The sequence below is a fragment of the Suillus discolor genome (assembly GCF_016758755.1).
Source record: "Suillus discolor strain FC423 chromosome Unknown F5147scaffold_41, whole genome shotgun sequence".
Classification (NCBI taxonomy): domain Eukaryota; kingdom Fungi; phylum Basidiomycota; class Agaricomycetes; order Boletales; family Suillaceae; genus Suillus; species Suillus discolor.
In genome coordinates, this window is record NW_024541288.1 from 300,963 (window position 1) to 325,820 (window position 24,858).

General features: G+C 47.5%; 6 protein-coding genes across 6 annotated transcripts; 2 read left to right on the top strand and 4 right to left on the bottom strand.

The window, feature by feature from the left end:
* Positions 1–4: 4 nt before the first annotated feature.
* On the bottom strand, positions 5–4,228 carry F5147DRAFT_267991 (tRNA synthetases class I-domain-containing protein). Its single transcript, XM_041428947.1, has 17 exons — positions 3,908–4,228; positions 3,784–3,856; positions 3,659–3,728; positions 3,351–3,610; positions 3,241–3,294; positions 2,946–3,181; positions 2,341–2,894; positions 2,199–2,287; positions 1,586–2,145; positions 1,313–1,531; positions 1,178–1,259; positions 995–1,125; positions 816–947; positions 657–757; positions 511–605; positions 348–458; positions 5–287 (listed from the first exon to the last, which is right to left on the bottom strand). Exons 1-17 carry the CDS (start codon positions 4,136–4,138, stop codon positions 154–156), a joined length of 3,132 nt encoding a protein of 1,043 aa, XP_041290915.1. The 5' UTR covers positions 4,139–4,228; the 3' UTR covers positions 5–153.
* A 2,096-nt stretch (positions 4,229–6,324) lies between these two features.
* On the bottom strand, positions 6,325–8,096 carry F5147DRAFT_775674 (uncharacterized protein; the record flags this gene model as incomplete). The annotated part of the gene is made up of 12 exons (XM_041441753.1): positions 6,325–6,561; positions 6,614–6,665; positions 6,719–6,950; positions 7,009–7,143; positions 7,198–7,257; positions 7,503–7,516; positions 7,581–7,609; positions 7,658–7,696; positions 7,753–7,767; positions 7,823–7,842; positions 7,895–7,927; positions 8,000–8,096. The coding sequence occupies 12 exons, from the start codon at positions 8,094–8,096 to the stop codon at positions 6,325–6,327; spliced, it is 963 nt and encodes a 320-aa protein (XP_041290916.1).
* Positions 8,097–8,769: 673 nt separating this feature from the next.
* Positions 8,770–9,916, bottom strand: F5147DRAFT_654491 (uncharacterized protein; the record flags this gene model as incomplete). The annotated part of the gene is made up of 9 exons (XM_041433870.1): positions 8,770–8,836; positions 8,982–9,006; positions 9,083–9,155; positions 9,188–9,331; positions 9,381–9,440; positions 9,488–9,521; positions 9,619–9,721; positions 9,758–9,828; positions 9,882–9,916. 9 exons carry the CDS (start codon positions 9,914–9,916, stop codon positions 8,770–8,772), a joined length of 612 nt encoding a protein of 203 aa, XP_041290917.1.
* Positions 9,917–10,944: 1,028 nt separating this feature from the next.
* Positions 10,945–13,325, bottom strand: F5147DRAFT_638456 (Aspartate/glutamate/uridylate kinase). The gene is made up of 7 exons (XM_041432978.1): positions 13,009–13,325; positions 12,524–12,959; positions 12,357–12,452; positions 11,891–12,304; positions 11,428–11,838; positions 11,137–11,380; positions 10,945–11,085 (listed from the first exon to the last, which is right to left on the bottom strand). The coding sequence occupies exons 1-7, from the start codon at positions 13,179–13,181 to the stop codon at positions 11,066–11,068; spliced, it is 1,794 nt and encodes a 597-aa protein (XP_041290918.1). The 5' UTR covers positions 13,182–13,325; the 3' UTR covers positions 10,945–11,065.
* A 2,208-nt stretch (positions 13,326–15,533) lies between these two features.
* On the top strand, positions 15,534–17,570 carry F5147DRAFT_654493 (guanine nucleotide binding protein, alpha subunit; the record flags this gene model as incomplete). The annotated part of the gene is made up of 12 exons (XM_041433871.1): positions 15,534–15,756; positions 15,815–15,835; positions 15,888–16,461; positions 16,519–16,571; positions 16,625–16,752; positions 16,809–16,812; positions 16,866–16,892; positions 16,941–17,017; positions 17,071–17,251; positions 17,299–17,381; positions 17,439–17,472; positions 17,521–17,570. 12 exons carry the CDS (start codon positions 15,534–15,536, stop codon positions 17,568–17,570), a joined length of 1,455 nt encoding a protein of 484 aa, XP_041290919.1.
* Positions 17,571–18,769: 1,199 nt separating this feature from the next.
* On the top strand, positions 18,770–23,269 carry F5147DRAFT_654494 (tRNA synthetases class I-domain-containing protein; the record flags this gene model as incomplete). The annotated part of the gene is made up of 19 exons (XM_041433872.1): positions 18,770–18,826; positions 19,037–19,092; positions 19,223–19,311; positions 19,367–19,436; positions 19,485–19,548; positions 19,600–19,744; positions 19,801–19,854; positions 20,008–20,138; positions 20,190–20,743; positions 20,797–20,885; positions 20,939–21,498; positions 21,553–21,774; positions 21,807–21,935; positions 21,995–22,095; positions 22,147–22,241; positions 22,294–22,404; positions 22,427–22,644; positions 22,763–22,933; positions 22,976–23,269. The coding sequence occupies 19 exons, from the start codon at positions 18,770–18,772 to the stop codon at positions 23,267–23,269; spliced, it is 3,210 nt and encodes a 1,069-aa protein (XP_041290920.1).
* Positions 23,270–24,858: the final 1,589 nt, after the last annotated feature.

The following is a 24,858-nucleotide window of genomic DNA, read 5'->3' on the forward strand; positions in this document are numbered from 1 at the left end:
ATAGAAGCCTTAAGCTGGATTTGGCATACAAGACTTAAGCTTAACGCCGTGCACGTGGTGCAGAATGTACCAAAGTGCCAGTCAAGTGCAAGAGGTGGGATTATTATCGTGGTCTTTATGTGTGTGTGTGTGTGTACTGTATCGGCCAACAATCTAATCTAAACGTCGAACAACATCATCACAGCGGGGACATAAATCATGCTGCTCTTCACGAGTATACGTCCAGCACCGTGGACACTTGCTCGAAGATGCAGGTCTAATGCGAATCACTAGCTCTAAGTCCGAGTCTACGCAGAAGAAATGAGGCAAATGAATACCAGAAACAGCTGTCAAAACATAGAGCATACCGGGTATATCCATTGAAGAGACATAGGACCATGCGAATGAACTAGTGCCGAGAGAACTTTCGTCCGTGATCTTGGCATCAGAAACGATGAACAGCGTCTTCAGGAACGTCTCTGCGCGCAAATACCGTTCAGTCACCAAAAACGGGAAGATCAAACTGCTCACCTTCGCGTTCGATCAACTGTAGCAAATAGGGTTGCACGGATATATCGTTGGGTAAGATAACATCGACGTCAGCTTCGAGAGAGCTCTTCAGATGCCTACATTGAAACACGTTCAAACTACGGACACAAAAATAATTGAATACTTACTTATCCCCTCGAGCCCTTTCCAAAAGAGATAGCACGACGCTGCGCATCCTCAGCAAACTCGCCATATCTTGTTCGGCATGCGGATCACTCCACTCAGCGCTCTATTTAGTTCAAGAGAATATCAGCGAAAGTACATGCAGCTGCGACATCAATGCTCACGACGGGAGTCCACTTCTTCGTAAAGACGGATAGCTGGGACACAGCTTCATCACCTCCGTGGAGAGTACTGTGGATTTCTTCTGCTAGGTAAGGTAGTACTGGGGCCATTACGGAGGTCATATAGTCGAGGACCTGGAAGAACATCAGTTACCAGTATATTCTCACCGGATAGCGCTCACTTTGGCGAGGGTAGTTACAACCGCCCGTCTCTCGACACTCTGAATGTCATTGGCATAGAGACAGTCCTTCCTGATATCAAAGTAGAGCGATGACAACGTGATGTTTGCAAAGTTGGTCAAGGAACTCATGACTAGCGCGCAGAATATAAGCTTGTAAATTCCATGAACACAATGAGCTCTCACCTTTCGGGAAATTGTAGTTTGCATATCCCTCTGCAGCTGTTTGATCGAGTTTGTAAAGCTCGTTCATCACGAAGCGCTCTGCCTGTCACAACAATCAAATCTGGCATCAGAGATCAATCGAATGCGTGGACTGACCAAGCCCAGTTCGCTGCGTTCAACAGGGACAAAGTGCTTTCGTTGAATAGTTGTACCAATATTTCCAAGAATGAACCGAGCAGAATTACGGATCTTCCTCATAGATTCCGCACACTGTGCAAGAACTGTGGGTCCAATAGACATATCTCGCCAGTACTCGACAGTTGCTACCCATAAGCGGAGGACATCGGTACCATACGCAGGTTCTTTCTTCTTATCCTGTCAACCGCAAAACTTCAGCAGACTATTTGCGCAAAATAAGCGACGACCGACCTTGCCACCGTGAATGATAGTCATCGGGCTGACGATGTTTCCGAGGGACTTACTCATCTTCTTGCCTGCCTCATCAAGTACCATACCGTGCGTGATCAGCGTTCCGTATGGGCTCACTGGCCTTGCAGCACTTCGTCCGGAGCTAACACCCACTGAGGTTAACAACTGGCTCTGGAACCACCCGCGATGCTGGTCTGTGCCTTCAAGACATACGTCCGCCCGATATTTTCGCTCGCCTGTAGGCGCGCTCAGTGTACTCCAATTTGACCCGCTATCAAACCAGACGTCCATTGTGTCCGTGCCTTTGCGCCAAGCTTCAGGCCCGCCTGCGAAATTGGCGAGCAGCTCTGGGGTAAGGAAGTCTTCGACTGGACCTTCCCACCAATGAGCGACGCCTCGCTCAGATAGAACACGCAATATGTGAGTGAGGGATTCGGATGAGAGGACAGCGGTATCCGTCGGGGTGTGGTACAGAGCCGGGATCGGGACACCCCACACTCGCTGGCGAGAAATGCACCATTCGGAACGCGAGCGAACGAATGACTCCAGTCGATTGCGAGCTATGATCAAACAAACTCAGAGTATAATCCCAAAGGATAGAATGGGGACATACATGACGGCGGATAGAACTGTACATCCTTCAGCGCATGGAGTGCATCATCCTTGATGCCATCCAGGTTGGCAAACCATTGCGAGGTGGCCCTGTCAGACTATGTAAGCACCGAGGCGTGCGTCTCCTGCCACGCGCAACTCACGTTACAATGATAGGTTCACCAGTCTTCCAATCATACGGATAGCGATGCTTGATCTTCTGCACTCTCACAAGGGACCCGATGGACTCCAGTAGTCTGATGATAGACTTGTTTCCACCCTTGAGTACCTCTTGACCTACTAGTGTTTGTGCAGCTTCTTCGCCTACGACATGAGCAACACCAAGAGAAAATTTGCCAGCATCGTCAACGTGACATATGATATCCGTGGGGCCTTGCAGAAGGCCTAATGCTCGGAACGCCAGGTAATCTTCTGCGCCATGTCCAGGGGCGCAGTGCACCAGACCAGATCCAGACTCCGATGTGACATGAGATGCCGCAATGATATTTGCACTCATTGAGCCAGACGGATGGATTGGAGAGAAGATGGAGCGGAATTGCGCGCCCACCAGATCTGCGCCCTTGATTTCAGCAATAACTTCGTGGGGTCCGATGATGTGCTCCAGCGCGACAAGACGATCTTTAGCAACAACGAGAGCATCCTCCTTGACAGATGAGCGCACGAAACTGTAAATCAATTCGGGATGAACGGCAATGCCCTGACGAAGGATATCTGTGAGGATGTTAAAATTGATGAAACTCATCCATACCATGTTTGCTGTTAGAGTCCAAGGTGTAGTGGTCCATACTAGCAAATTTGCCGAAGGCTCCTTGGCCAAGACTTCTCGGAGAGCAGTGCTCGCGATTGTAGTCTGCGAGTCCAACGGAAAGGTCACATAGGCTGAATACGAGACATGATCATCGTTATAGACGAGCTCCGCTTCGGCAAGAGCGGAATGCGATGAGGGAGAGTAATGTACTGGTCGGTAGTGCCGGTAAATAAGACCTACGTGGTATAGGAAATGAATAATAGAGTCGGGTTACAGGAGACAAGAAATCGTGTACCTTGGTCGACCATTTGTTGAAATACCTGAAGCTGACGAATTTCATAGTCATGGTCTTTAGGAAGAGGTCCGTAAGTCAAAATGTAGCCATAGATCAGTCTCAAGTCATACCAAGTGTACGGAAGGTCGTTTTTGGGCTCCAATCGGCCATTATGCAAAACTGCTCGAATTCCTCCTGCTGCGTCTTCATTTCGCGCTCTGCTGTTGCTTTGGCTGCTGCGCGTATGACATTGGGTGGTAATGAAAGAGCATCCTTCTGAATTTCATATTCATTCGACGCAACATCGCTAGGGAAAGAACTACGCGCCTTTAACTCCTGCAGAGCCTTATTTTCGATAGGTAAACCATGGCAGTCCCAGCCAGGGTGGTAGCTTCGACGGATGAGCGGTACTATTCAAGCGCAGGATGGAAGGACTCACTGTATTTGATGACCGGTCAAGACTTGGTACCTGTTGATGATGTCTTTCATAATTTTATTTAAAGCATGTCCTAGAAATAATCAAATGTCAATATTGCAAATTTTCGTATGTTGCTCTGTACATACCTATGTGAAGGTGACCGTTCGCATAAGGAGGGCCGTCGAGCAGAACGAAGAGTGGTCCATGCACATTCTGAGCCTATATACTGCTGAATCTAACAAGAAGAATTGATGAATTTGAATAACGCACCTGCCATCGATACAGCTCTTCGCAAGTCTTCTTTTTAAATAACGACTCGGACTGTGCTGAGTTCACCCAGAGCGGAAACGAAGTCTTCGGCAAGAGGAGTGTTTTGGAATAGCTAGCGTTCTGTAAAGACTGGGAAACATGGCAAGTAGTAAAGAGATGTCGACCTTTGGATGACTTGAGGAAATGCGGGCGAACTGGCCTCGTGGCGATTCGTCCAACCACTAGACACATGAAGCAAGGAACGCAGTCAACCCAAATGGCCGAAAAGTGAGAAAACCTAACCCTACGATGAGTCTCGAAATGGAAGCGGCGTATGAAGGGCGCCAAGCTGTTGTGTCACGGGCAAGCCGCAAAACCACTTGGGGTCAGTTTTATTATTTTATACAAAACTGGCAAAATTCTAGGTATGTAGACTATCAACGTTTCAACACGTACGTCCATCATTGCATGATTTTGTAAGGGATTATTTAGTGGGTTCAAAATTTCTAGGATAGCGTGAAAGTTCGGACACGGCCTCATATGTTCCGGCCTGACTCGGGCGCACCGTGGAGCGCCGCAAGAGTTCAACTTGAACTTAACCTCGAAACCTTCGATATTATATAACTGATAGCGAGCCAAAAGTATTGGAGGCGAGTATGTTGCCATGCGCGTCAACATCGACATCCAGAAACTCAATACATACCTGAAGTTCCATGTGCTGGTTGTCGCTGCTCCCGTACAGGTGCAACAGTTCAAGGCGCGGTCGCAATCTATCGAGGAGAGATTGCATTGTTGTCCTCAACTGCTCACCAAATTGAGCGCGAATACCGCATATTAAGCGCATTGCATCGATACAACATCAGTCCAACCACAAGGCCAGAGTGGATAGTCCCTGTCCCGCAACCTTTTGTCCTGTGCGAGGACGGTGGCGTTATTGGCGCTCCTTTCTATATCATGGAGTACCAGGGCGAATATGAACACCAGGCTACTGGAACTGCCACAGTAGGATCGAAGAGAATGGTACTTTTTGCCATCTCTTTATTGTATTAAGATGCTAAGCCTGATTACCTGAAGCTGGCTCCCAACTATCCGCTCATTGGCAGCATTGGCCTCTCTCGACCCATTCCAATTAGGCCTCAAGAACGGTGGTCCTACGACTGATTACTTCCCCCGTCAAATCAAATCTTTATATCGGTTGCTCGATCCCAGGCTATAGATATCGAGACAGGAAAAGCGACAACAAATATTCCGTATTTTGAAGAAATGGTTGGTTGGTACCAGAGGCACATCCCGGACGAGAGGAAAACTGGGCTGCGGATTGTCCATGGGAACTACAAGCTTGACAACATGATATTTCATCCAACAGAAAACCGGATAATTGGCGTACTGGACTGGGAGTTATGTACTCTGGGTAATCCAGTATATTCACCGATCACCATCTTCTGCATCTTGATTACATAGCTTACTGACCTCACAAATCCTACCCAACCATGGACAAACGACGCTCGTCAGACGATCTTTGAGGTACTGTGGGGCCAGTTGATATGATCAGTCACTTGTGTTGATGGAGACATTGTACATAGTACAATTGTAAAAGGCTGGCTGAGAGTACGGAGGGCGAAGTGAACTAAAATGTGTTAGATTCGAGACAAGAGCAAAGGTAAACGAGACGAGTAGGAAAACGTTTTGAGAAGGAGACTTTCTGTGAGGCTTTTTCGATACTGCTTGGAGCGAGGATCTGAGTATAGGATTCGCTGTAGTGATGAGAGTACATGGACTGTATATAAACGCGAAACGGTAAGGGTCCTCGGGTATGGGTAGACCGAACGATTATGAGAAAACGGTGGCAGAAGGGGTGGTGTTGAGCCTGGCAGGGTAGAGTAGTAGGACTGAGAAAAAGAATACGAGATATTTGAACGAGTGACGGTATGAGTGTTGCAGAATAACGAGAGTCGCGTAGTAGTTGACAGATTCAGAAACAACGAACTGAAAATGGGATGACAGTAACGAGAGAAAGAGACTGAGGGTCGATATCAATGAAGGGTATAGTGTAAGATAGGACTAAGACCATGCTGGTTGTCGACGACAGTGAGATAATGAGGGTAAAGGAATGCGTGACTCGGAATCTCGGATGCGACTCAGCGTGAAGCTTCTTCGCATCAATGAGTCACGTGGATGGTTGGACCTGGGTCCGTGCGTCTTATTTTGAAGTCGTGGTCGGGGCGTAGAGGATATACGATCCTTACACAATGGTAATCAGAGTACTTGCTAGTGAACTGTGTGATTACGAGAAAATCGCGAGCCACTCTGAGCACCCCCTATGTATATACAATCTCTTCAGGGGCCTCGGTTCGCCCCCTCCCGTGGATTTTGATTGTCTGCAACTGTAGATACCTCTACATCCATCCTCTTATGACTACAATGATAATGAACTACATTTACACAGGGTTGGTCGATTGAATCGTGTCCAGTTCCATATCACTGCTAGTCGATCGACGTCTGAGAGCCTGGAAAGCAATCGCAGTCATATTAATTCCCCCATCAGACCTAGTCGCGAGCTTAGAGTGATATTCTCGAATGCTAAGGATCAGACGTGGTCCCAGCACAAACATCTGCAACACTCGTGCAATTCGGAGAGCGCCGGCATAAATATCATCTGCCACGGTTGTTGAGTGCTGTAGAAATGAAGAGGGGTCAGATGCAAGTATCAGTTATGGAACAACGCACCCGTAAACCTGGAGCCAGGTCGCCGATGTTGAAGCAAGCTACAGTAGCAAATCTAGCATATGAAGAACATCAGTGAGATACAGACCGTCAAATAACCGAACTCACGCTAGAAAGTACAACGCATGACTTTTTATTAACATCGTGAAACAGTCTCCAATGGTGGATCCGCTCTGTGATTGTCGTATTTCATAGAAGCGTAGTATAACAATCCAGACTGCAAGAAGAAAGGCAAGAATCTCCCATATAGCGATGGGTATCACCATCTCGTGATTTAGATTCATCCGGTATGTGTCGATCTGGACAAGACAGATATGGTAGCCAGAAAGGACGAATTCCTCTGGTATCCGTCCATGAGTCTCGTGTGCTTAAGGATTCGATCAATGATCAAAGCTTACTCCCTGAAATACCAATGTTTCCTATGCCTAGCATAACTCCGGAGGCGATTGTGGAAGCCAGTAAGGCTATAACGAGAAAAATAAGTATCGGTTTCGATTGCTGAAACATGGCATATATCCGAGTTGTCATGATGACTTGCACGATATTTCAGTTAAGTCAGTACCAGTAAGATATCGCGACGAGCTCACCAGCCAACATAGCATTGACGACGACAGGCGTCCATGTTTGGAAGGAGTAAAAAAAATTGCCTGGAAAATCTCAGTTACTAATGTGCGTTAGGGTACTAAATGCGTCAAATGAACTCACAGCTGTTGCAGTCATTACGTGGAAGAAATTAGGCGACTAAGAATGTCACTCACCCCTATGGAAGTCTGTAGTTAGTACTTAGTTGGGCAGGCATTGGTGAAGAAAGCCTACCACATCGGTATTCAATATTGGGACATTTCCTTCATGCCGTCAGTCAAATAGAAAGAGCATGATTGAGGATACATACCTAGGAAGCTGATGCTGATTGTAAGAGATGATATTATTAGTACAGCGCCGAGTCATTTGATCCGCCTCCCAAACATACATAGCATATAGTATTCCAACATAGCGCACCTATGTTATGTCAACTTGACAACTGCGCATATAACATGAGCTACTCACACTGATATATAACAGATTCATGAGAGACAAGCGTTGCTTCTGTCCAGAATCGAATGAATTATCCGATTTGAGCTTCTGATATGAATCGTTCTCACCCAAACCAGCTCGAACTGTAGAAACATTCTTAGTGAGATGGCTAGGCCGATCATGGCATGATCAACTCACCTCTTGTCCAGATGTCAATGCTTTGATACAGTGTAAATGAGCGATCCCCTCTGAAAGTATTATTTCGCTCACCCCAATCGTATACCACCACGACAGAGGCTACAACTGCGAAACCACAGTCAGTGAAAGTTAGTAAAATGTCACCGACATGCTCCGTCCGAGTTGCTCTCCACGAACCTGCAGCATTGCTGTAAGCACGAGTCCAAACGAGAAACGGCCACCAAGCGGGATCATTGACATAGGTGTTATCAGGATCATCTGAGACGTATGTCATAATGGGATTGGCAAACGAGATGGCAAACGTACAAAGCAATGACCAAGCGCGGCTTTTATAGCTACGAAACCTCATTACGTGCGACTGGCCGCGTGTGCTGGGCGGCAGATCTGATGGATAGATGGCACTAGAAGTAGCACCTAGATGAATAGCTTCGTAAGGACTCGACTCGGAGTCTCGGAGTCACCGCCATTCCAAATCAGAACCTTCCAAGTCAGAGTACAATTGCATGCTGCCCAGCCTTCATTGAGATTTAAAAGATAAGCGCTGAGTGCTGAGCCCGACTGCGTGGATCACTTTTGATCTATCAGATAGTGTTAGTACTAGTGTAAGGCCTGATTGGAGACGGAAATGAACCCGGTATCCAAAGAACAGCAAAGACTATATCATAGAAGCTGTGCAACCTCGCACGGCCGGTCCGCTGTCAAGCACACTGTTAGCACTACGTGTAACGTCCTGTTACATATGTATTACCTTTCGCTAGAAGTTTAGAACTGATAGTTGCCACTGAAAAAGTTGCAAGTTTGTACACATGGGACAATTTTTTTTCGATAATCGATTTGTTATTTGGCTGATTCCCATGCAAAATGGTGAATGTGCGCTCCATTGGAGTTTCGGAGTCCTTGTCGATTAATTGGGGATACTGCTACGTTTAGTTCGGGTCACATGCAGGTCATGTGATCGCGTCGTGTACATCATTAGAGGTAAAGTGAACATAAGTACCAAGAGGACGGCACGAGCTGTGATGTACAACATAACAGGTAATACATAGACCAAGGTTCTGGACGCAAGTGGTGTAGTGCAGGATGTCCAAGGTGAATGTAATGGGGACAGCGAGCCAGGGCATGCAAGTTATAGCGATGGCACACGACAAGAGGTACGTACCCTGCTATCAGAGGCTTCTGTGAATCTGTTGGTAAATCACAACCTCCGCCTGTAAATTTTCAGTGGCGAGGCAATGTACTGTACGCTCGTGCTGAACTCACAACTTCTCATAGCGACACAATATAGTGCGAGACAATCAAATGCCCCCGCAAGAGTTCCCTCAGCACATATCAGCTGGACGAGCATGCAGACATTGGTAAACATACCAAGTAAATGCCAGACAAGATGTACGAGATCCGTCTATTTTGACCCCACAATGCGTATGTTTGAATGATGAAGTTACCTAGCGCTCTTCGTAAGACATCAACAGAATATAGTGTATGTGTCCTCACACTCGACACACACGAACACTAACACAAGCTTAGAATCCCTAGATAACAAGCTTTTAGGGGGACATACCACAGCACCGGTCATGAGATAGTACACATAGAGATTAATAAGATCAAGAATTGTGCATTCCTTACCAGATTATCAAAAATGAATGTAGTGCATCATGACTGACTCACCGTTTTAGCTTCTCCATGGTAGATATGAACACAACTGTGGCATTCGTTGTGAATACACTGGGCCAAAAGAGATGACTTGACCTGTGTGGGATTCGGACAACGCACGCAGGATGAGAGAGTGCTTGGCATACCCCGTATGAAGCTGTTGCGAGCGATGCTTTTTGGCTTGCCCAATAGGCAATCTGGACCCCATTGATATGTTAGCAACCCGCACTTGTTCCAGGTTAACACGACCTGCTTCGTAGTCAAGGTGAATTGAAAATCACAAACCTGTGTCTGGTGAGAGAATACCGGAGAGATGTCGTGCAATATTGCGCCCATCAAGACCATCATCGTAGCAACTGCGTTAGCAGACCATGGGTTCATAACTGGCTCATAGAGGTGATCTACTTACAAAAAATGTACTCCAAAGCAGATGAATAAGTCCATGATTTGGGTGCATAACGACATAAATACTTACACTTCCATCGAGGAAAAACTATGTATGATATCATGCTGGACTAGTGCTGTCAGTTACCATCGTGTGAGGGCGCTGATGTATATATATGTTTGACGGTGATCTCCGTGATAGTGGTACTTAGGGGGTGCTAAGCATAGACGCCTCGATTCTAAATTCCACGAATTGCATCTAACAACAATGGCCGCGTAATCTGTTGAGGGGCTTGGGGGGATCATGATGAAGTTGATCTTGGCTTGGCAATCCCTAAGTAAGGACCGTCATTTGATGAGTCGTTTTAGAACCTCGACGCTAGCCATGGCAAGTTACTCCCGGATGATAGGAACCTTTGGCGACGCCAAAAAAAGAAGGCACCGTTCCGCGAAGGCCGCACCGGACTGGAGACCCCGCCATGTTCGAACTATAATGCATATTTTGGACGAGGTTAGTTATGACCAACTCAATCCCTGCTCTGGAGCAAGGTGTAGAACAAGGACGGCGAGACGACCTCGAAGCATTCTCCTATACCTCTTATATGGCCGTCGCAAGACATATGCGCACCAGGCCCATCTAGACAAAACTACTCTTCGAATGGGAGAGATGAAAACTGGCTCAGCGGCATCTCGTGCCTTCTCGTGTCTTCTCATGTAGAATTTACGACATACTTTGATCATTGCTGTGGTTTGAAAAACCAAAGTACACATTGTTGAGGCAGCTGTTCAGCCAGGTTTGACCCGTGATGGAAGTTCAGGTAAAGGTACACTGGTGCCCAAAGTATCAACTAGATGTCCTGGTTCACAGGGGGTGATTTGACCCGCTACAGGTCATGCTCCCTTGTTGCATTTGGCGGAGGGGTATACTCTCGACCATATGTCCAGGGAGAGAGACCCGTTCCGCCTTGATGGAGAGACTTGAATTATAAGACACTCAACTCGGCCATACAGTCATCATCGCAGTCAGTCGATAGCGAGTTCTTGGGTTTAGCCCATCCCAACCTTGCATAAACTTTGCAGGTGCGAAGCTGAGGGTAATGAAATCTTGTTGAAATTTCGTGCTTATATCGCTCGGTATGAACATATAATCCAATAAGTTCGGGTCGGTGTTGAACCGAACCACACAGAACATTTCTGAACAGTCCCATGCTAGAAAAACCATGGGCCGACTAGTACATCACGTCAGCCTTAGAACAAACATCAAGAATCGATAGGCCAACCTCGCCCTCTGGGCCCTTCGGGCTTTATTTGTAAACAGCTTTGATGTATGAGATTGAGTGCCTTAACAGCGTCACGGCTCTCGATAACACACGATATATTGATTTCGCTGGCGCCTTGGCTGATCATCTCGATATTCACATTACCCTGGCCAAGGGAGGTAAACATACGTCCCGATATACCAACCAGGTTCCGCATATGTTGACCAACAAGGGAGAGAATGGCCATTTCACGGTGGACGGAAACCTGGGACTCATGTTAATTAAGGCGCCAGTGCTATCAAGGATACTCACGGTTCCACTCTTCTTCAGTTCCCCTACCAGCCGCTCCATAGTGGTCTTGGATAGATTGTCCTCGATAGCCATGCTGACATGTACTTCGCTAGTGCTAATAAGGTCTACAACCACGCCAAACCGGTCAAGGGTTCCAAATATCCTAGCCAGGAAGCCGTGAGATACACTCTTGCGATTCGAATTGACGTTGAGTACGACAATGCGTTCTTTTATTGTCACGGCGGTCGGTAGTCGCTTGTTCCTATACAATTCGTCATTGGACAGAGAGAGGCCTTGTTGTATTGTAACTGGCACTTCATAAAGACCATCGTCTTGCGATGCCTCGATATCTGGGTCGGGATGAATCACTGTGCCACCGCCCAGGGGGTTCTCCACGTTTTTGATTCTTATTGGAATTTTTCGGCGAATGACCTGCAGTTCAAGGTATGAGAAAAAGTTGAGATTCAATGATGGCCCTTCTGACCTGCTCCATCGTGAATGGATGTACGACTTCACTCCCATAATAAGTCAGTTCAGCGGCTTCGTCGGGCGATATTATAGGTATCAATCGTGCGGTGGGCACTTTTCGAGGATCCGCTGTAAATATCCCGTCAACTTCCTTCCATATCTGTAGTTCTGATGCTTCGAGGCCGACGGCCAGAAGGGCAGAGAGCAAATCAGTGTATCCTCGGCCGACTTGCCGGAGAAGCGAACCCGGTATGTGGCCAAAGAAGCCGGTAACAACGGGTACGCGAGGTGTGCATCCCTTGATGCGTTCTCCGACAGCAGTGGCCACGCCATCATAAAAAGCTTGATCAAGAATGCCTTCTCGTGCGGTGTCGCTATCCTCGGATACAGGAATTATGTCTTCCAGTGATACGTACTCTGCGTCAATGCCCTGTAGAGGGCAGATCAGTCTCATTGAGGAATTTTTGATACGAAAAACCTACTTGGTCGCGGAGAATGGCTGTCATCAGTTTACAAGCTAATCGCTCGCCGAAACCTATGATGCTATCCCGCGAACGTGGTGATATTTCATTGATTACCTGGTAATCACAGACACATTCATGTTAGGTTAGACGATAAGCGGTAGTGCAGTCAAATGGATTGAATGCACCTGAGCAGCAAACAAGAAACTACGGAGCCAGTCGCAGTCTCGATCTATCTCAGCCTCGAGTTCTTGGAGAATCTCCGTATTTTGGATAGATGCTTTTGCAGCATCCATATGCTCTGACCGTATAAGGTCGACAGTAACGTTAAATTCAGGTTGAGACTGGCCAGTCTGGGGTGTTATCAGTGGTGTCAATGCACCCGTGGACGGAGAGGAAGGCGTTGGTGAAAATCTGCACATTGGAGTAGGGGAAGTTTCTGATGATCTCCTAAATATACCATTTATCGAGGGAGTCGTAGTACCGCAATCATTGAATAACTTGTGTCGTTGTCGCTGTGCCTCGGAGGCAGCTTTGAGCAGGAGATTGGTAGTTCCCAGAGCCTTCGCGGACCCAGACCGTGCAGAGCAGACGACAGCAATTTTGTGCTGGCCAATATAGCTTCTAAAGGCGAAGTCAAGATACTCAAAGTGCAGCATAAACGAAGACTTACGGTACGATGTCACGAGCGATATTAACTGCAAATTTGCCCACACTAGTACCTCCATACTTCTGGACTATCCATTTTGCTTCTGGATCCACGTTGTTCTGACGCAACACCAATGGATTCGTAGATGGCCCAGAGGTGGAAGGCAGAGTAATCGGATCTAATTTTGATCCCAACATCACACTCTCCAGAGATAGTTTACGGCCACGCGGTGCTAGCACAAGAGCTTGAGACTGAGAGGGAACACAACAAGCTCAAGATGTCAAAAAAAGAAATGGTAGACCTTGGTTATATGAACGATTGCTCGTGTACATGGAAAACAAATTTGCTGACTTCTTGCCAGCTGTAAGAGACCCCTGTCACCCGAGGCTATAAGTAATATCGTAAGCAGAAGTGTACTGAGTGGCACTAGTGAGCCATCATTGAAATGGCAAAGATACTTAATCTCCGTTGCAACTTGCAATACATACCCGCATATGTGTATTGAATAGGTTTGAATAGGTCGCTGATATTCACATCACTACTTTCAATCATGCCAATCCTCTTTCACCATGTCATTATCAGGCCGTGAGTACATATGCATCATTATGAATTGATCAGGTCAGACTTCAGAGAAGTTCGAAGTCAGTCGTTCAATCTTCCCAGTGCGCCAATGTGACGCCTGGCATGTAAGCCGAGACAGCTGCTGGCAGCTTTTCGCTGCAGTAAGCACGTGTCACATAATGCGAGGCGCCAGAAACTATACACTTACGTATGTAGATAATGAAATGCTATCCTTAGCACGATTGTCAACGATAAGCTTAGAGGGAACGACTCAATGGGTGTTTCATGGTACCTATATTTCCGATCTAGATAGGTCGACACTCTTCAGTGTTTCGCTACTCCAAGTGCTGTAGAGTCTGCCCACACGAAACGCCGATTTCTGATCAGTCATTTCTGGAACGTCGGAACTTTTGCCAAGATGGGAGAGATATTAGAAGACTGCCAGTAACATGTACAGGAGCGGCACGTACAGTCGCGGAAGAGGCGCTCAATGTCGTAGAATCACTGAAGTCGCCATCGGAGTCCTTGAACGAGACACTATGGCTGCAGTGATGAATTGTAGGACTTACAAAAATAGATTGCTTGGCCTGAATGCCATATTCATACAACGTCCAGAGGTGCGAGCGTTTTGCGACGACGATTCGAAAGCCAGAGCGCCCAATCGTACTGATCACTGTATGATGCAGCGATGGATCGCCAACTAAAACAATGACAATCAGGACTTGCGGCTGAGAACGTGGAGATCCCCTTGGGGCCCGGGACCCAAGGTTGTCTCGATTTGGAACCTTCGGTCCAGAACGTGTGGAGAATTTTCATATCATGGCTTTGCACTTCTGCTGGCCAGACTGGGCTAGCGGAGATGAAGAGGTTTAAAGCTGCGGGACCCACAGGGATAACAAGTATCGGATATGCCTTATAAGCGACACGGGATGATTCGTTACCAACCGTATCTCGTGTCCTTGCCCTTGGGCGGTAATCCGACCAAAAAGGGAGTCCTGAAACACTCTTACGACGTGCGGTAGCTTTCAGGGGTCGAAAGAGTGAGAAGGATCTAGTCAGCTTTACCAGGCTTTACCCACGTCCAGGGACCGGAGGAATGGAGGAGCCTCGCTTATCGAGTCGAATTCTTACAGAGCGGACAATGTAAAATTGCCGTCCAGCTTTCACCCTTTGACGTCGTGACAGCCATATGCGACAAGGCCCCCTTGGTGTGATGTGTTTGAAGTAGATACTAATAGCAGTATGCCAGGGTATGCCAGTTTGGTCCGGGGGCCCAAGAGAGCGCGGGTTGCCTTGTGTAGCATATGTGCCTGAAGTATTTGTCTTGCGTTGAGAGACAAGCCTATTCTTGGAGGATAATCAGGTACAGCACAAAGGAATGTTTGAAAACGCCTGCAAAGCCGCGCGTCGGTCAGAAAGTACTCACGAATGCGAACGACATTGCGTATTCAGTTGAGCCGTATCACAAGGATTTGCAAGTTGGGAGATCATGGTGTGCCACACAGTCAAATGGCATATCTTTAAAAGGTGCCTGCCTGAGAGAGCAGCATGATGATAACGCTAGTGGCAAGTGACCAGTCAGACTCGGATATGAAAGAGCAGGAAAAGGCATGGCCGTGATGCGTTGATGGTGATGCCGCAATTAGTGAAGAGGAGGGAACTCGTTACTAACCCGAAAGAGTTGTTCACGTGTAACGCCCAGCTGAGAAACAGGCACCAGGTTCTACCAAGTTGGTGCTTGCCTGGTCCGGTGATTTCTCGATTGGTAGACTATAATAACAAACCAAGAACCCACAGAAGGTACCTATTGCTGGCAAAAAGAGCATGTCCGGCGTCAACCTTCGCCAAGGGTTATAATTTGCAGTACGTCTTGTGCCTGGCAAATTACTGCATTGCTACCGGACCCAGCTTTGCCCAGAGAACTCTCTGTTAATATCTTCCATCACTTGCTTTGCGGTTTTTTGTAGCCTGGCATCCCACAGTTCGCTATGTCTGGGGCAGTTACAAAATCTGCGCATGACTTCGACCCTCTAGACGAGGCTCTCAGGCCACCAATAAACGAAACTGAGGAGGATCGTGTTATCAGGCAAGCTCAGGAAGCCGAGGCACGCAGAGTAAGCCAAGCAATAGATGACTCAATACGAGCGGAGAAACAGGCGCAGAAGAAGAAGGGTATCGTTAGACTATTATTGTTGGGTCAAAGTGAATCAGGTATGTCCGACGTGGTCAATATCATTTATGTTCACTTTGACAATGTCTTGGATGGTAGGCAAATCGACGACACTAAGGCGTGCGTATGAATAACTCCACCGAGCTGGGTGAAATTGAGTCATTCTGATTAGACTTCCAAAAACTGTATACCCCCACTGCCTTCCATGAAGAACGGATACTCTGGCGCAGCGTCATACAGCTCAACATCGTGCGGTCTGTCCGTACAATCCTCGACGCCTTATCCGACATTCGGCTTCCTACTCTTGATAGTGGAGGCGAAGACAGCGATGACAGTGGAACCAATTTACCCCAGGAACTCGAAATGTTACAGATGCGGCTCACTCCACTGCGTCATATTGAGGCACTACTCATTGCAAAGCTAATACCTCCGAGCGAAGATGAGGTGGCTTCTGTGATTGGAAGCAGTGCTATTAGTGCATACCACTCTCATCGCAGCCGAAGTAGTGAGCGTTCGTGGAGAGCTCAAGAAGTCTTCGTACGCCCGGGAGCCACATGGAAGGGAGCGCTCGCGAAGAGTACTCGTACTCGGCCAGTTTCATTAGGCAATACGGGAATGCAAACCCGGGACGAAGCGCAAGAAGTTATTCATTCGTGCAGTTATGACATCATGGCTCTCTGGAATGACAGGCTTGTTCGGGAGGTTTTGCGGCGGAGAAAAATTCGCCTCGAAGAATCCTCTGGATTGTAAGCCTTTTGTCTCATTCCACGTCTGGTTCTACTTGAAACATTATGGCTTTATAGCTTCCTCAACGACTTGGATCGAGTCACGGCCCTAAATTACACCCCAAACGATGGTGAAAATACTCTCATGTTCTGGCAATAAAGGGAAAATTGACCATTGATATAGACGATGTACTTCGGGCGCGCCTGAAGACGGTCGGCGTTTCGGAATATCGGTGTGAAATGGAGGCCGTGGCTGGACGTGAAAGTGGTACTGAATGGAGGATAGTTGACGTTGGAGGTTCCCGGTCGCAGGTACGTATTAATTGCTTCTCTCATCCCACGCTTAGCCCTTTCCGTTATCTTTGCAGAGAGGTGAGAAGCTCATTCGTGTTCAGTGTTAGCGAACGCTGAATCCCACCTTTTAGCAACATGGGTGCCCTTCTTTGATGATGGTTCGTCCTTGATGTCCTTGATGTGCGGTCTGCTTATACTACTCCTAGTCGATGCAATTATCTTCCTTGCGCCAATATCCAGCTTTGATCAAGTTCTCGCTGAGGATCGCAGCGTGAACCGCCTCGTCAGTCACCTGTCATGCTATCGTTCTTTTTTGGGTTTACTATTTCTGTACAGGAGGACAGCGTGCTATTATGGAAAGCTGTCTGCTCAAACAAACTGCTCGCCAACGTTGATCTTGTTCTATTCCTGAACAAGTGCGACATACTTGACGCGAAACTCACATCAGGGATAAGGTTGTCGAAATACGTTCGCAGCTACGGAGACCGTCCTAACGATATGGAGACGGCCTCGAAATGTCAGCAGACTGTCTTTACTTGGCTCAGCCACTGATTTTTCTCGCAGACTTCCGAAGCAAGTTTAGCGCGATACATCGAGAATATTCACCGCTCCCACGGAAATTTTATGGTTTTTGCACGACTGTTACAGTACGCTCATTTGTTTCAGTTCTATTTATGGCTCCTGAATTTAGCTTTATGATGCAGGATACGACGACGACGGCTGGTATTCTCGCTAGTGGTAAGTCCAGTGTGGCTCTTTCAATCATGTACACTGACATTATGATAGTGCGAGATATGGTTGTACGCAGACACCTCAAGCAATCCAGGCTGCTATAGTAGCTCTCATTAACTTGAGTTTAAAGACCGGGCCTCTAGAAAATGGCCTAAGGAATCATTGCCGCGTCTCCATCTACGAGCTGCGTCTACGCTCAACATGATACCACGCATGTTCCATCCCAATACCTAGATTCGCCGCAACAGGGTCACCCCCATTTGATAACGAAATAGTACCAGCATCTACGCCCATCGATGATTCATGACTTCATATCATCTCTTCGTCCCACTTATCATTCTGCCTGCTCTGGAAGGAGCAGCATCTATTTTTCCCAGCAGCTGTAGCACATAGTTCAAGAGTTCGTCCTGTCTACTCATCTCACCACCTCTGTCTCGTGATTTATGTGTTTATCCATTGGTTAGTCCTTGTTAACTACTACACTCATGTTCTCTGGATTTTCAGAGCTCCTTGGGAGCTGCCTTATATTTACCACGCATTCGACATACCTGTTTACTCCGTGGGGGCGAGCGTGTACATGCTCATTCTCTACTGTACGACTGTACAACTGATGTGTTACCACTCATATACATAACTGTAAAACCTGGCCAAACCCATGTCATTCAGACACTTCGATGGTTGATCTGCAAAATTCGAGCAGATCGCAAACAGATCCTGCTGATCAACGTTGCAACCACCATATAGATCCCCGTTGCGTGTTGCAATATTGTATATTCGCCCATCCTCTCAGACTGCCTTTTTCCGGATTTGTTTTGTCTAAGGAAAATATGGGCTGATCAACCAACTCGAAGCCCCCCTAAGACGACAACTAAACCTGTCAATTACATATGAGGATAGTCTCGGACCTTCCCGCATGCGCAAGGAGCTTGCCAAGTTTCAGGTACTTAATTCCGGATGATCCTGTCTTCGCACAAAGTGCCCTTAATGTTGGGTCTCGCATACTTGCGAGACTCGGAACGGGTTCTACTTGTAAAGTAGTGATCATTAACGTTGCTAGGTACTACGTAGTCTATATATATATATACTACGAGTGAGAACGTTGTGCGTAGCCAAGTCGAGTCTGTTTCCAGCAATTCGGAAGACAACACATATGGGTTGTCCTGTAACACTCCCCTTAAGTTGTGAATCGACTCATTTAAGTTATACTCCTCATGATCAGGTACCAGTGTGCCTTGGCCGGAACTTCCATTTACCCAATCAACATGGAATCTTCAGATTGTCCACCCTTTATCTGGATCAACAAATGTCTCACTATGCAGTTCGGCTCTTCTTCAGAGTTCAAACCGTAGCAATGATCAAAGTACGTCGTGGATTCACAAGAGAGCGCACGAGCGGGTTACGGAGTGCTGGACCAGCTTTCAGCTTTCCCGTTGGAGCAGTTCGGCTTCTTTGCTTGGCGTGTAGATGCTTGCCACAGTGGCAGACGGCCATGCAGGAGATACTTATGATAGGATGTTGCTCGATGATTCAAGATCATCTCGCCAACTTGTTTCTGCACCTCGCTGATTAGCTTCGAGCAGGACTTGGTGGATTGGCAGCTGACGAATCCTTAGGTCCGGAGCTCCTGTATACAGCCGAAGTCAGCCAAGGGCTTAGACGTCTAGACCTTTGATTGCTGGAAAGGGCCGAGTGCTGAGTTCAATGTGGGAGAGATGTAGTTCATTTATTACATAATATTTAATTCCGGATGCTACAGCTTGGCGCCCTTCATACGCCGCTTCTACTTCGAGACTCATCTTGTTCTGCTCGACGGCCCTCCTTATGCGAACGGTCGCCTTCACATAGGTATGTACAGAGCAACATACGAAAACTTGCAGTACTAACATTTTATTATTTCTAGGACATGCTTTAAATAAGACTACGAAAGACATCATCAACAGGTACCAAGTCTTGACCGGTCATCAAATACAGTGAGTCCTTCCTTCCTGTGCTTGAATAGTATCGCTCATCCGTCGAAGCTACCACCCTGGCTGGGACTGCCATGGGTTGCCTATCGAAAATAAGGCTCTGCAGGAGTTAAAGGTGCGTAGTTCTTTCCCTAGCGATGTTGCGTCGAATGAATATGAAATTCAGAAGGATGCTCTTTCATTACCACCCAATGTCATACGCGCAGCAGCCAAAGCAACAGCAGAGCGCGAAATGAAGACGCAGCAGGAGGAATTCGAGCAGTTTTGCATAATGGCCGATTGGAGCCCAAAAACGACCTTCCGCACACTTGGTATGACTCGAGACCGATCTATGGCTACATTTTGACTTACAGACCTCTTCCTAAAGACCATGACTATGAAATTCGTCAGCTTCAGGTATTTCAACGAATGGTCGACCAAGGTACACGATTTCTTGTCTCCTGTCACCCAACTCTATCATTTATTTCCTATACCACGTAGGTCTTATTTACCGGCACTACCGACCAGTACATTTCCCTCATCGCATTCCGCTCTTGCCGAAGCGGAGCTCATCTATAATGATGATCATATTCAGCCTATGTGACCTTTCCGTTGGACTCGCAGACTACAATCGCGAGCACTGCTCTCCGAGAAGTCTTGGCCAAGGAGCCTTCGGCAAATTTGCTAGTATGGACCACTACACCTTGGGCTCTAACAGCAAACATGGTATGGATAAGTTTCATCAATTTTAACATCCTCACAGATATCCTTCATTAGGGCATTGCCGTTCATCCCGAATTGATTTACAGTCTCGTGCGCTCATCTGTCAAGGAGGATGCTCTCGTTGTTGCTAAAGATCGTCTTGTCGCGCTGGAGCACATCATCGGACCCCACGAAGTTATTGCTGAAATCAAGGGCGCAGATCTGGTGGGCGCGCAATTCCGCTCCATCTTCTCTCCAATCCATCCGTCTGGCTCAATGAGTGCAAATATCATTGCGGCATCTCATGTCACATCGGAGTCTGGATCTGGTCTGGTGCACTGCGCCCCTGCACATGGCGCAGAAGATTATTTGGCATTCCGAGCGCTAGGTCTTCTGCAAGGCCCCACGGATATCATATGTCACGTCGATGATGCCGGCAAATTTTCTCTTGGTGTTGCTCATGTCGTAGGCGAAGAAGCTGCACAAGCACTAGTAGGTCAGGAGGTACTCAAGGGTGGAAACAAGGCTATCATCAGACTACTGGAGTCCATCGGGTCCCTTGTGAGAGTGCAGAAGATCAAGCATCGCTATCCGTATGATTGGAAGACTGGTGAACCTATCATTGTAACGTGAGTTGCGCGTGGCGGGAGAGGCACGCCTCGGTGCTTACATAGTCTGACAGGGCCACCTCGCAATGGTTTGCCAACCTGGACGGCATCAAGGATGATGCACTCCATGCGCTGAAGGATGTACAGTTCTATCCGCCGTCGTGTATGTCCCCATTCTGTCCTTTGGGATTATACTCTGAGTTTGTTTGATCACAGCTCGCAATCGACTGGAGTCATTCGTTCGCTCGCGTTCCGAATGGTGCATTTCTCGCCAGCGAGTGTGGGGTGTCCCGATCCCGGCTCTATACCACACCCCGACGGATACCGCTGTCCTCTCATCCGAATCCCTCACTCACATATTACGTGTTCTGTCTGAGCGAGGCGTCGCTCATTGGTGGGAAGGTCCAGTCGAAGACTTCCTTACCCCAGAGCTGCTCGCCAATTTCGCAGGCGGGCCTGAAGCTTGGCGCAAAGGCACGGACACAATGGACGTCTGGTTTGATAGCGGGTCAAATTGGAGTACACTGAGCGCGCCTACAGGCGAGCGAAAATATCGGGCGGACGTATGTCTTGAAGGCACAGACCAGCATCGCGGGTGGTTCCAGAGCCAGTTGTTAACCTCAGTGGGTGTTAGCTCCGGACGAAGTGCTGCAAGGCCAGTGAGCCCATACGGAACGCTGATCACGCATGGTATGGTACTTGATGAGGCAGGCAAGAAAATGAGTAAGTCTCTCGGAAACATTGTCAGCCCGATGACTATCATTCACGGTGGCAAGGTCGGTCATCTCTTATTTTGCGCAAATAGTCTGCTGAAGTTTTGCGGTTGACAGGATAAGAAGAAAGAACCTGCATATGGTGCCGATGTCCTCCGCTTGTGGGTAGCAACTGTCGAGTACTGGCGAGATATGTCTATTGGACCCACAGTTCTTGCACAATGTGCGGAATCTATGAGGAAGATCCGTAATTCTGCTCGGTTTATTCTTGGAAATATTGGTACAACTATTCAACGAAAGCGCGGTCGTAACTACCCTCACCAAAGTGAGCGCTATCCAGTGAGAATATACTACTAACTGATGTCTACCAGGTCCTCGACTTTACGACCTCCGTGATGGCCCCAGCACTACCTTACCTAGCAGAAGACATCCACGGTACTCTCCACGAAGGTGATGAAGCTGTGTCCCAGCTATCCGTTTTTGCGAAGAAGTGGACTCCCGTAGAGTATTGATGTCGCAGCTGCATGTACTTTCCCTGATATTCTCTTGAACTAAATAGAGCGCTGAGTGGAGTGATCCGCATGCCGACCAAGATATGGCGAGTTTGCTGAGGATGCGCAGCGTCGTGCTATCTCTTTTGGAAAAGGCTCGAGGGGATAAGTCAGTATTCAATTATTTTTATGTCCGTAGTTTGAACGTCTTTCAATGTAGGCATCTGAAGAGCTCTCTCGAAGCTGACGTCGATGTTATCTTACCCAACGATATATCCGTGCAACCGTATTTGCTACAGTTGATCGAACGTGAAGGTGAGCAGTTTGATCTTCCCATTTTTCGTGACTGAATGATAATTGCGTGCAGAGACGTTCCTGAAGACGCTGTTCATAGTTTCTGATGCCAAGATCACGGACGAAGGCTTTCTCGGCACTAGTTCATTCACGTGGTCCTATGTCTCTTCAATGGATATACCCGGTATGCTCTATGTTTTTGACAGCTGTTTCTGTTATCACACCCCATGATGTTGAACACGAGACACCCACATACACATTGTATTATGACCGGTTGTATTACCCTCATCCCACCGTTTTTGCGACTGCCCCTGCTTTTTGTGTGTGGTTGCAATCGGCACTTGAGCTTCATGTCCAGTCCCGTTCTGCATGCAGTCATTTTGACCTTCCTGTGTCTGTGATCTTCCATGAACCTAATGTCGTGGTACGAGTGGGTGAGGAATCATGTTTTTCTTGTTCTCAGTTTGAGTCACCATCTTACACGCATTGTTTTGTTATTCAACGTTTTACGTTGCGCTCACAGAACCTTCAGTCTTCTACAGAGGTCTCCGCTCTCTCCGTTGCCGCACGTAATCCATCGTGGTTTACTGCATCGCCTTTCTGTCCTGCGTGATGCTGCCCAGTGCATTGGATGTAAGCGGTCAGGGGCACGACTGAAGGCCAAAAGTGTTAATACCATCTCGCGACATTTTGAAGTCCTGCGAACAGAGCTTGTAAGTTTGTCACCTGAGGAGCTCACATGGCGTTTCTCAAAGCACCTTCCTGTGGCATCGCTCCGAACTCGCGCCACGTTGATCGCAGCAGTGGTTGATGATCCTTATGGTGGTAATGTTGCAGCTGCACTCCGCCGCTCTCCTGTGCCATTAGCGTCCTCTCTAACTCCGAAATCTGCATCCTCGGCCGTCACGAGTCTTGGCTTCGCCTCTCTCGTCGTGTGGAGCAGCTCAATGCATTCGAAGATAACAACATCAGGGAGTGGCCTACGCACACACTTGAAGCGCGAGAAGTATTGGACCAGTTGTCGAATATGCATCACACCACTCCGCTGAAAGCATTCCATTTAACAGAGAGAATCGCTCCTGCAGAATACAATCGTCACCTGAAAGGCGCGCACACATACAGAGCAAAAATTACGGCCATCAGGGTGCTGGCACCGGCCCCTAAGTACATGGATGGAAATATGCCAATGTACAGTGTAAACGAACGTCGAAGGGGGCCAATGCTTGTACAGGAACTGGACTGACGGAAAGGGAGAGCATGGAGGAGAATTCGAGGAACACTGGCGACTTCGTGAAGAAAGTGCCAACACGTTTAGTGTTGGCACTTTCTTCAGGCACTACCACAGGACATGCAGCGAGGAGACTATGCTGCATTGTTAGAGTCGATGCTCAATCAAGGGATGTATATTTGGCACCCGTTAGGCCATCTTGCTGGGCGCTGCATAGGGATGCCAAATCAAGGGACGTATATTTGGCACCCCTATGCAGCGCCCAGCAATCAAGGGATGTTAGATTAGAAAATTTTATTGAGAGTCTTATGTACAGTTTCTAAAATACTATTATACTAGATGTCCACGGGAGTTCGCGCCTTTTTGGCAAAACGGTTATTACTCCACATCGCACAAACAAACAAAAATAATTATTTGACAGTTCGATAGCGTGACATCGAAAGTACAACGTCTGCTAGTTTCTTTTTCGAAAATTGACGTGTTGAGTCCAGCGGAGAGTTACCGCGCAGAAAAGTGCATTTTCCCTAGAGTTCGCGCACTTCGTCACACTATGTCACACGTCTGCCGCAATGCCTTTTCACGCTCCGCAGAATTCGCACCGTTTAAATGTTGTGAAGTTGTGCATGTGTAAAGCATTTCGGCATTGCGGAGTTTTGATTACACAGTCTCTATGTAACGCTTTGGGCAGATTGTCACGTCTGGGGCTTATTTCTTTATCGCAGATGATCCTGACAAGCATGTGCCCCGAATAAATTTGTTTTAGTATTCTCTAATCATGTATATAACCATCTCACAATATTCCAGAATTATATGTGGAGATCTGACCTTTAGAGTGAGCCTTCTATGCCTCTCGCACTGATAAGTTGCCCATGGAACAAGATCTACTTCGATTTTCTTCAAAAAAAATATATGGGAGTGTGTATTATGTTTGGGCGAATCCAGATCTATCATGGATAAGGATTCTGTGCAGAATTGCGTGTGCTAGAGTCAATGCGCGGACTCTTGGGACACACGGACTCGTGGGACCATCTAGTATGGCATATCAATGATGCCATGACCCTCATGTCCTTCATCTCCGCTCACGATCAAGCCAATCGAATTCAGCAAACTCCCAGAAATCAAACCCTGACCACGCCAACTTAGTCCGCTCTAAGCGTCCGCCCGCGCTCGATGTGCCTGAAGGCACATTGCACACTACCCAAATCATACTGCGACACAGACATACCCCAATACGCTGTCCTCAACTCACCTGTTTGGCAGCCCGATGAACAATTCTAATGATGACATCACGAAGAACGACCGGAGGTAGAAGATCCGGACAGTGCGACATTTTATCCTCCTCGGTCTCGATCGCAGGAAGCCAGAAATGGAGAGTATAATGAGGAGCTGCGGCGCAATTGTGAATTTGAG

What these genes read in the sequence shown, in the direction of transcription:
- F5147DRAFT_267991 (XM_041428947.1), bottom strand. Translation starts at nt 4,138, where the DNA reads ATGTGTCTAGTGGTTGGACGAATCGCCACGAGGCCAGTTCGCCCGCAT. An exon ending in GAAAGGGCTCGAGGGGATAA is followed by an intron (nt 606 to 656) that starts GTAAGTATTCAA and finishes GTTTCAATGTAG; the next exon opens with GCATCTGAAGAGCTCTCTCG. An exon ending in CTCTTCAATGGATATACCCG is followed by an intron (nt 288 to 347) that starts GTATGCTCTATG and finishes TCTTCTGCGTAG; the next exon opens with ACTCGGACTTAGAGCTAGTG.
- F5147DRAFT_638456 (XM_041432978.1), bottom strand. Translation starts at nt 13,181, where the DNA reads ATGTTGGGATCAAAATTAGATCCGATTACTCTGCCTTCCACCTCTGGG. An exon ending in CAGCCATTCTCCGCGACCAA is followed by an intron (nt 12,305 to 12,356) that starts GTAGGTTTTTCG and finishes TGCCCTCTACAG; the next exon opens with GGCATTGACGCAGAGTACGT. An exon ending in ATCCATTCACGATGGAGCAG is followed by an intron (nt 11,839 to 11,890) that starts GTCAGAAGGGCC and finishes CTTGAACTGCAG; the next exon opens with GTCATTCGCCGAAAAATTCC.